The sequence below is a fragment of the Aulonocara sp. 'chitande type north' Nkhata Bay genome, linkage group LG18 (genome assembly GCF_057382095.1).
Source record: "Aulonocara sp. 'chitande type north' Nkhata Bay isolate Kocher_YH1m ecotype deep benthic linkage group LG18, A_spYH_male_GT1.1, whole genome shotgun sequence".
Classification (NCBI taxonomy): Eukaryota; Metazoa; Chordata; class Actinopteri; order Cichliformes; family Cichlidae; genus Aulonocara; species Aulonocara sp. 'chitande type north' Nkhata Bay.
Window position 1 is genome coordinate 2,205,792 of NC_141361.1, and position 11,098 is coordinate 2,216,889.

The 11,098-nt window shown below is 42.4% G+C and overlaps 1 protein-coding gene across 1 annotated transcript; it reads right to left on the minus strand.

Moving 5' to 3' along the window:
- Nucleotides 1-380: 380 nt before the first annotated feature.
- LOC147307603 (stonustoxin subunit alpha-like) lies at nucleotides 381-10,601 on the minus strand. Its single transcript, XM_086271904.1, has 5 exons — nucleotides 10,473-10,601; nucleotides 8,988-9,229; nucleotides 8,757-8,793; nucleotides 1,514-1,614; nucleotides 381-1,342 (listed from the first exon to the last, which is right to left on the minus strand). Exons 2-5 carry the CDS (start codon nucleotides 9,220-9,222, stop codon nucleotides 822-824), a joined length of 894 nt encoding a protein of 297 aa, XP_086128030.1. The 5' UTR covers nucleotides 9,223-9,229; nucleotides 10,473-10,601; the 3' UTR covers nucleotides 381-821.
- Nucleotides 10,602-11,098: the final 497 nt, after the last annotated feature.

The following is an 11,098-nucleotide window of genomic DNA, read 5'->3' on the forward strand; positions in this document are numbered from 1 at the left end:
ACAGGTGATGGAGAAACAGGTTTACCTTTTAGGTGACATGAATGAGTTGAAGGGAAGTTTTGAACTGTTTCTGAGAGACAAATAACAGCAGGATCCTTTTCTAAGTAGCTGACAGCTGGTAACTGTGCAGGGGTGGGTCTAGCAAAGTTTTGCCAGGGGGCCAGGTAGGGCATTAACAGGGAAAGGGGGGCACAAAGAAATACTTTTCTTTCTTATTCTCATTTAAAATGTCTGGCTGTTATTAAATAATTATCTGAATCTTGCAAACAAAGTTTTTATCTGATATAAAATGTATAGAAATCATACATATACCAACAAGACTGTACATCACTGTCACAACAGCGTTTGTTTTCATTCAAAGGCTTTATGGCTTTTCCTGTAATACCTGGGGGGCTGGTCTCTAGTCAAAATGCCCGGGCTGATATTTTGTTCCAGTCCAGCCCTGGGCACGACACGCAGTGAATTAATCTGAGATTAACATCGCAAATTAGCTTGCATAGACACATTAGTTGTACTGCTTCTTAATGATGGTATCTTAGCTAACAACCTCAACTACCAGATTCAACTTGTAATTGGCTAAAAATCACTTCGTCTACTGGTGAGAGGGACGTTGCTAGCTGTCAGTTTTTTCAAGCGATGTTGAAATTTCCACATTCCGACACTTCAAATGCTTCAGGAGCTCTCAGCTCAGTGCAGCAAATGTTAATATAGAGCGTTATTAAATTTATTGCTAATGCAATTATATGGCACATTGACTTCTGAGGAAAGTTTAGATGGCACTCGTCATCAAAAAGGTTGCATACCCCTGCTTTAGACTAAACTCAGCACAGAAACACTGAAGAACCAGCCCAGATTCCAAATCCAGGATAAAGAGGTTCAGTGAATGTGGTGTTGAAAGTGTAGAGCTCGATAAGACTGCCAGAGGAGACTCTGTAGAAGGACAGAGTGCCAGTAGGATAGTCCACATACACTGCTACTCTGTTAGATACAGAGGATGTGGAAACAGGTGTGGCTCTCTCTTTGTGGCACACAGTGTAGCCAGTATCAGAGCACTCTAGACTCCAGGACTTATCATTCATTCCAAACACACTGGCATTACTGTCTTCTTTCCGTCTAATGCTACTGTAACTCACTGATAAAATAACATTTCCTCTCCACTCAACCTCCCAATATTGGCGATCACACAGATTATTTCTGCACAGCAGCTGAGCCCAACCATCAAATCTGTCAGTATGATCAGGATATTTCTGATCCTTCTCTACATTTGTCACCTTCCTGTTGTTGTCAGACAGCTTGAGTACACTGCTTAATGTGTTTGTGTTGACTTTGAGTTGACACGAATCTGTTGGAAAGAACAAAAACAATACAATAACAGTTATCTGTATACTGATTGACAATATACAATTCCTGTCATCAGAGATGTGAATGAGTAATGTGACAGTTTGAACATGGTTAAATATTTTTTGATATCGTGGTTTCTTTGTTTTTATCAATCATATTAAAACACACTTACACTTCATCAGTTCTGATCTCAACTTTTGGTCTCCAAGAAAGTCCTTCCTGAAAGGAGGAGGTGAAGGGGTCTTCCTGATTTGAGGAGGGCAAGGGGTTATCCTAAAGAAAAGTAAGACCAGCACAGTCTCTTTCAGCATGTTAACATGGACGTCACATTATTCTTATAGTGTTATAGACCAATATACAAGCAGTCTTATCAAAATCATTATTTTAATAAATACACACTAAGCTAGGCACCTGATCTTCTGGTTAAATGGTGAAAAGTGGTAAACATTTTGTAATATGGTAAATATTTTTGTAAAACTATTTCCTTGACACTCTAAGGAGATCCTTAAATATCCTGACGCAATTGTTCCTATTGACAAAAACTGCCATCTAGCCAAAAAGTGCTATTAAAATGTCATGTATTCATTTTTTTTTTTCGCTAGAAATGAGTCGGTCTTTTAAAAGTACTTCTCCCTAAAATATTCATATTAAGCATTAATTATATTTGGGAGGGGGGGGGGGGGGGGGGGTTAACCCTTTATAGGCTATGTTTACATAGCTGCACTGTTTTTTTTTTTTTTTAACTGAAAAAGAAAAAACTTAATTTCCATAAATTACTTTTCAAGCATTATTTGATTATTGCTATTATTATTAAAAGAATAGATTGGGTAAAAGAAAGGCAACAACATTGATTTTGATCCATCATTATTTATTTTTTTTGTCACGGTTCTGGGTCAGTTTCGAACCAGTATTTTGAGTTTTGATTATTAGAATTCTATGTTTCTGTTTATTCATGTTTAAGGATTTGTTCTCGGTTGTATCTCACATTTAGTTTAGTTCAGGTTCCATGTGTCATTCTGTCTGTCTCTCAGTGTCAGGTCTGCGTCTTGGTGTAGTGTTCTCATTTCCTGTTTTATTGTGAAGGTCTGGGTCTCATGTGAGTGTGTTCAGTTTTACCTCTGTCTCGTCTTGTTGATTATTCGCAGCTATGTCCACCACCTGTGTGTAATTCCCTTGTGTTTCTCTGTGTGTATTTAAGTCGTGTCCTCTGTCATTGTAGTTGCTGGTCCGTCTGCGTGTCCACCATGTTTCATCCGTGTGTTCCCTGCCATCATCATGTACCATCGTCTTCCTTCCTTTATGTTCAGGTTCGTGTTTGTGCTCAGTAGTTTAGTTGTCCCAGTATAGTTTAGTTCTCTGTTTTGCCGTTTGCCTCTCTTTTTGTGTTCAATAAATCACCTTTACACCTTCACGACTGCCTGCGTTTGGATCCTCCTTTTCCTTTTCTACACGGCTCTTTTCACTCGCCGTGACATTTTTTGCAGGGGCACAGTAAATTTAATAATCGTAGCTTATAATGGTATATGATGTTTTTCACTTTTTTTCTGGCACACACACCTTTGGTTTTTTAACACACATGCCATTATTCAACATTAATAGTGACTCATACTTGTGATTTCAGTAGAAAGACACCATTGTAGAAAACATGTGAAATTTTGCTGCCTGCTTTGAATGAGGGAAAGTAGCGCCACCTGCTGGACACATAATGCATCCTGACAGCTAAAAGAAATATAAAAATTACCATTTGATAGCTAGTAGTCCAAAATGAAATCTCAACATAATATATTAGTTTTTTTTTTTTTTTTTTTTTTTTTTTTCTTCTAAATGACATCAGAAACAGCAGTATGCGACATTACGTGATGGCAGAGCTTCAGTTCATCCTTTGTCATTTTTTTTTTTTTTTAATAAATAGGACAGGGGGAATGAATGAGAGAAAGAGGGGAGAGAAAGAAAGAAAACCAAAGGGGAGAAGAGACGGTGAGAAGGGGGGGGGAAGAGAGAGAAAAAAAGAAAAGAAAAAAAAACAACTCCTGGGTCACCTGTATGGAAAAAAAACAAAAACAAACAAACAAAAAAAACAAACAGAGGAGACAGCAAACAACAAAGAGCAACATAATAATAGAGAAAACAAAGCACCATCACAATAAACTAGCTAGTCATAGATATCAATAGTTACTAAATAATAAACGATATTGTGCAGCACGCAAGATAGACAGCGCACAGTGTGCTTTGAGGCAGCAGCCAAGAAAGCTTTAGTCCACGTCTGTGAATACCCATGTGTGCATACCTGTGTGGATCAGCATGCTTGCATTCCAAAGGTTTCTCCATGTAATGATCTGCTAGGGAGTGTGGGGGGGCCACAGCCCCGTCCTCCAGGGTGTGAAGCGGGTATGGAGGAGATCAAAACTCCAGACATCCAGAGGCCCCCAGAACACAAGAGACCATGGAAGACCAACAGAGGGGCAGCCGCGCCACTGTTCCAGTAAGAGCTGAGGAGAGTCCCAGATGAGGGCTCGCCCAGCAGCCGCGGAGCAGAAGTCAGGGGGAGTTGCAGTGACGCGCCCGTGAGCTCCGCCGGCCCCCAGCTGTGCCTGAGTGACCGAGCCCCAGGCCGAGAGGCCGGGGGCACCCCACCTCCAAAGGGGCCCGAGCGAGCCCCAGGCCCCAGGCCCCGACAAGCGGCCGCCAAGGAGTGAGCCGGTGTGTACCCGGACGCCCACCCCCAGACACAAAGAACCACCAACACACCGACACCTGAGGGAGTCCGCCACCGGCAGGGGAAGTGGTGGTGGGTGGAGATAGGCCTCCAAACCTTGGAGGGCCTGAGGTGTCCCCAGAGAGGTGGCGTCTGATACCCAACCTGACATATAGACACAGACATACAGGCACACACAAACACAAACATCCATTCCCACCCTCATGCTCTCATATGCACTCACTCCACACTCAACCAACGTGGAGACAGACATAAAGAGACGCTGTACACACAATCACACTCCCCAAGCGTACTCTACAAACCGGGTCTAGGTACCCTTGCCCCTGGAGGGGGGAACTGCACCCAGACCCAGGTGGTGTTACCCTTTTCCCTGCGGTGGGGAGAGGCAGACCACCCCGACTCCGCAGCAGCAGGGAGGCCCCACACCCCAGACCGCAGTCGGACGGCCATCTCCTCCTACTAGCCCTCCCGCTCCAGCAGGCCGCAGAGAATGGGGGTGGGAGAAGACTCCAAACCTCCCTCCACCCGCTCATTGTAGTGTTGATGCATATGTGTTCTAAGGTGCAATTAAAACCCAGGAGGGCATGGAACTACCTGCCAAGGAGCAGCAGGTAAGCGCATAGTTCCTCCTGCTAGCCCTCAGTGACTAAGTGTATTTAAAATTGAGAGGTGGGCAACGACGTCAGGGGTGAGGTATACACCCTGATGGTAATTTGGACTCCGTGATTGTGCCCACCCCCAAGATCCTATATGTATGTGTAATGAGAGTGTGAATAATGTGAATGTCTAAGTTGTGGGATAAAATTGAGGCAGAGGCAGCCAGAAGGGGACAGAGGGGGGGGGGGGGGGTAGCCTCCTCTGCACCCTGGTGACATACCCCTACTCCAAGGCCCTGCATGTGTGGGTGGTTGTGGAGGAGCGGGAAGAGGGAGGCAGCTGGAGATGGGGAGGGAAGGAAGGGAGGGGCAGGTAACCCCTCCCTGGGGCCAGCTCCCCCGCTGACCCCAGTAGGCACTCCCACCCTTCGCGACCCGCCAGGGAAAGGGGGCCCAGGCCCATCAGACCGGGGCCCAGTGCAGTAGCGCCCCCCGGCTCCACAGAGCCCTGGACAGTCCACCCAACCCCACCACAGAGAAAACTGCACCCACCCCACCATCCACTCATCTTCCAGACTACATAAGACGGTAAACGCCCAGGCTGAGATCTTCCTCCACCTCTCCTGTATCTCCCCCTCCTGCAGAGAGTTCCTGAAGAGAAGAAAGCTCCTGCAAGATGTGACCATCCCCCCCACCAGTTGAAGAGCCCCCCAGGCGGCTCGACGCACCGGCGGCACCCTGCTCCAGGGCCGGGCCCCCATGCACCCACCCGCCCACAACCCCGGCAACACACCAACCAGGACCCAAGCCCCCGAGGCCCGGCCCGGGCCCCAGCCCAGAGACGGAGCGCCCCCAGAACCTCACGCCCATCCCGGACCCACCCAGGGGCAGCCAGGTTGCCAGGTCAGTAACCCACGTCCGTCAGCACAGACCCTCCCCCAGCCCCGCTGCACGCAGCCGCGAGGAAACAGTCACCTGAGAGCCAACAGAGCCCCCAACCGGACGTGACCGCTACCCCGGGTTGAGCCCCCCAAGGAAGATGCCTCCGGGGAACCCCCCGACGCCCTAAGCCTGTCCCTACCCCCTCACCAATCACAACAGTGAAGGCGGGACCAAACTATGACCCCCCACCCCCACTAGGTGATGGAGCTGATAAAAGGGGCCCAGAGCAATTGATCTAATGTGGTGGCAGAGGCTGTGTCAAGACTAATGTAATCTAATAGATAATTTCTATATTGGTTAGAATTAAGATTATTTTTATTTTTCCAGTCCATGAGGACTGTTTTCTTGGCTATGCATAGGGCAGTGAAGATCATATGGGCTATATTCTTTTCTGAAGTGACATTATCTAAGCTGCCCAGTAGACACACTAAGGGGGAAGTTGGAATGTTACATTTCAGACACTTTGATAAGTCTTCACATATCTCGCGCCAAAACTTTTGCACTGGTGGACAGAACCAAAGAGCGTGGATGTAATTGTCTGGTGTATTGCCTTGACAGTGTGAGCAGTTGTTGGAAGATGTAAAGCCCATCTTGAACATCCGATGACCTGTATAGTGCACTCTATGTAGTATTTTGTATTGTATTAATTGCAGACTGGGATTTTTAATTAATTTAAAGGTTTTTAAGCAAATCTGAGACCAGAAGTTTTGGTCTAGGTTGACTGATAAATCTGCTTCCCACTTTGCAGTAGGAAGGGATATTGATTCATCTAATTTAGAAAGTGTTCTGTATATTTTAGATAATAATTTGGGGGATTTAAGAGTAAGAAAATGTGCCGCACTTAGTGGTGTTTGTAATTCAACTTGACTGAGGTTAAATTTCTTTTTTACTATGGATTTAATTTGTTGATATTCTAAAAATCTTGTCTTGTTGATCCCATATTGTTCAACTAGTCTGTCAAATGGAATAAATTCTGTTCCCTCTAATATATGTTCTAAGTATTTAATTCCTTTACAACTCCATTCTGGGAAATTAATCATATTATTGTTTTGTAATATGTCACGGTTATTCCAGATAGGTGTACGTTTGCATGGGATTAATGAAGACTCCGTTATTTTTAGAAACTCCCACCATGCTGTTAGAGAAAAGCTGATGTTGATACTTTTAAAGCATTCATGTCTTTTGATGTTTGAGCTAATAAATGGTAGGTCTGAAATCTCTAGATCCTTGCATAGTGCCTGTTCAACATCTAGCCAGGGCTCAACTAAGAAGGTATGTTTTAACCATTCTGAGATGAACTGAAGCCTGTTGGCTAAGAAGTATTGGTGAAAATTAGGCAGATCTAATCCTCCTCTATCCTTGGTTCTTTGTAGCGTTTTTAAGCTAATACGCGGGGGTTTATCTTTCCAAAGGAATTTGGAAATATATGAATCCAGAGATCTGAACCAATCTTGTGATGGTTTGTTAGGGATCATCAAAAATAAGTAATTTATTTTTGGCAAGATCATCATTTTTATAGTGGCGACCCTTCCCATGAGTGATATGGGTAAAGATTTCCATCTAGTCAGATCGCCTTCTACTTTCTTTAGAAGTGGGATGTGGTTTAATTTAGTTAAGTCTGAAAGCTTAGGAGAGACATTAATACCTAAATATTTAATATTTCCGGATTGCAGTGGGGCAGAGGAAGAATTATGGAAGGAGCAGTTAATGGGGAGAACTGTAGATTTTGGCCAGTTAATTGAATAATCTGAAACTCTTGAAAACCAGTTTATTAAAGTAATTACCTCAGAGAGGTTGGTTTGTGTGTTTTGCAGAAAAAGCAACACATCATCCGCATAGAGACTGATTTTATGTTCTATGTTCTTACATTTTATGCCCTTAATTGTTGTAGCCTGTCTAAATGCTGCTGCTAGAGGTTCGATAAAAATTGCAAAAAGTGAAGGGGAGAGTGGGCATCCCTGTCTGGTGCCCCTCAGGAGACAGAAGCTGGAGGATGTCTGGTCATTTGTTCTGATACGAGCCGTTGGGGAATTGTATAATATTCTTATCCAGTTTATGAAAGAGTTTCCAAAACCAAATTTATGTAAAGTTGCGAATAAAAATTTCCAATTAACTCTGTCAAATGCTTTTTCTGCATCTAGAGATAATATTATGGTTTCGATGTTTTTATCGTATGAGTAGTCTATTAAATTAAGTAATCTACGAGTGTTTGTTGAGGAGTGCCGACCTTTTATGAAACCAGTTTGGTCAGGATGAATTAAGAGGGGGGTCATTTTCTCTAATCTCTTTGAGAGAGCTTTGCAGATTATTTTAAGGTCTACATTTAAAAGAGAAATTGGACGATAGCTTGAGGGAAATAAAGGGTCTTTGCCTGGTTTTAGCAGGAGACTAATGTTGGCAGAATTCATATTTGGTGGTAGTCTGCCCTTTTCCTCGATTTCCTGCAACATGCTGTGGAATACTGGTGCCAAAATTGTCCAGAATTCTTTGTAGAATTCTGCAGGGAAGCCGTCTGGACCTGGAGCCTTATTATTGGGCATACTTATCAGGGCTTCCTGGAGTTCACTTGGCGTCAGTGGCGAATCCAGTTCCATTGCTTGACTGTCTAGTAATTTTGGAAGAGTTACGTTGTCAAGAAACAGATCAATTTCATTTTTAGATGTGCATGCAAGCATGCTAATATATTATTACATAATATATTAGTTTATATTAAGATAAATGTGGAATGAAAAATGGCATTTTTAATAGTTTTCGATGGGGTAGTTTTTTGCTCTGGGAACAATTGTGTAAGGTTTTGTGATGCTTAGCCATTTTAGGCCAATTTAAGGAAGTGAGACTACAATTCTAAAATTTAAAAAATGAATGTCATTTGGCAAATGTGGCTATATTCCATTCAACACAATGAAAATGGTTTAAAATGTAAAAAGCAAGTCGCAGAAAATGTCCTTAGGATCTCTTTTAATAGGCCTTTCCAAACTTGACGGATGATTACTAACAACAGGTGGTTACTGCTATTCCTGATGATGACCTCTTACACATGTAAGAGTTGCATGTGTGATTATTCTTATAATACTCATATCCTCCAAGACTTAAAGAGGCTGAGATAAGGAAAGAAAAAAAATTTGCAGTCTTACTTATTCTAACAAGAATTCTCTTCATACCTGGACAATTCCATGTTTTTGGACAGCTTCGTCAGCTCTGCAAAAAGGATCATAAGCTAGTAATGAGTTTTTCAAAAGTATTATTGTCCACTCCATATATACTGTGTGCACTGTGTGAAAAACACATAATATACAGAGATAAAAGCAGAAAAATTTGTAAACACATATTGTAAAAGAGATTTGACACTTTTGCCGCACTAGGTATGATACATTTTTCCTCCTCTGACTCACCTTCGTTTAGGTGCATTTTCTGTAAAATCAGCTTTGCCACATCTACTGCATGTTTACTAGTATATGTGTTGATCATCACATCCACTGTTTCCCTTGTGTCTGCCTTCTCTAGCTTGATCTTTTTGATTTCTTGAAATCCACCCAGGAACTCATGATCTTGAAGGTGCCACTGGAAGGTTTTCAGATCCTCCTGTCCCAAATCCTGCAACATTTCGAGCAGCTCCTGCTTCACCATATTTTCTCTATGAACACATCAGAGATCATTTTTAGTTGTAGCAGTTGGATGAACCAGGTCCATCAGCAGGTCACATATCACTCATTAACTTGTTAATCCCAAACAGCACTTTGGAAATTATGGTAATTAAATATAACAACAGCAAAACAACAGAAATAAAATTGAATAATGTAATCAAATGTTCATTAAAAACAACTATTTTACTACAAATCTGCATAAAGAGCAATAAATTCTTTGCTGTAACGTGATTTTTCAACCACTATTATTAGATTAGCTAAAATGAATGACTGAATTAATAAACTAAAATGGGGGCCTCTGGATGTCTGGGGCCTGGATCTCCTCCATACCTGCTTCATGCCCTGGGGGACGGGGCTATGGCTCCCCACACTCCCTAGCAGATCATTACATGGAGAAACCTTTTGAATACCAGCGTGCTGATCCACACAGGTATGCACACAGGTGTACCCACGGGTTTTCACAGACACAAGCCACACCTTTCTTGGCTGCTACCTCAAAGCACATTGTGCGCTGTCGATCTTGCTTACTACACAATAACGTAATATTTTCTACTGTTAGCTAGTATATTGTGATGGTGTTGTATTTATTATGTTGCTCTTTTTGTTTTCCCATCTGTTTTTTCTTATCCCCACACAGGTGATCCAGGTGTTTTGTTTGTTTTTCTTTGTTTTTCTTCCCCCCTTTCTCACCATCTCTTCTCCTCTCTATTTTTCTTTCTCTCCCTCTCTTTCTTTCATTCTTTCTCCCTGCCCTATCCCCCAGCCATGTCTGTCCCATCTGTAACAACCGAAAAATCAAATCAAATAAATACATAATTATAATATAGGTCAATCAAATGGACCAATATGGCAAGGCCATGATGATCCAATTGGTAAAGTAAATCCACTTGGCATCTTTCTTGGCCTTCAGACAACAATTCTGATGGCTAAAGATCCAAATGGGACAGGCAACAACAAAAAAAAGAAAAAAGAAAAAAACTAAATTGTAGTTTGGTTTTTCTTTGGCTTCTCTGGTATCGCATTTGACCATTAAGGCATGCTTCAATTACTAAATAATGCATTTTCTGTCAATCTTCTGGAAAACTATTGCCACCAGTCTAGTTGCTGAGATCTTAGTAAGCAGCAGTGATGATATAGTGCCAAGCATTCTGTCTGTCGTCGTGTTTTTGCTCCCCATTTAACCATAAAATACATCAAAGGACAAATGAAATATGAGGTATCAAAGAGACTTACAGCAACGATGAGTCCCACTCCTCCTCAGAACAAAGAGTTTAATCAGTGAAGTTTCGACAGAGTACTTTATCTGAGCTGGGTGACTTCTCCTGGGAACGCTGACAGACTGATTACAATCTACTTATATACTGATGTGGACTCTGGGTGGTTTCTTTTTGTTGCGTCAGTCCTGTTGAAACTGAAACTGGCTTTTATCTGGTTGGTTCTGTTTGTTTCTATTTTCCTGGGAAGAAAAGAAAACCGGTTTCCACAAAACAACTGATTAAACAATGAAGATACACCACATCTCAACTAAAGAAAAGCTAACATATTACATACAGAACTGTGCAAACGTCTTGAGCCACCTTTTGTACTTTGGCTCTTTGTAAGCAAAATATAATCTTTCTTATATATATATTTTTTTAAAAGACATAAACACTTATAAATAAGAACACTGTCTGAGGGGACTTCCGGTGGCTCGTAGCACCGCATGGCCGCATAGAGAGTGACCTCTGGCACCAACCGTGTGTTTCCCCGGACTCGAGAGCTGTATTAGGGCTACATTGCCATTTTTCGACGCAAGAATGAGTGGGGATAAATCTAAAAAGGGAGGATACGGGCTACGAAACATTCTTGACTGTGAAATG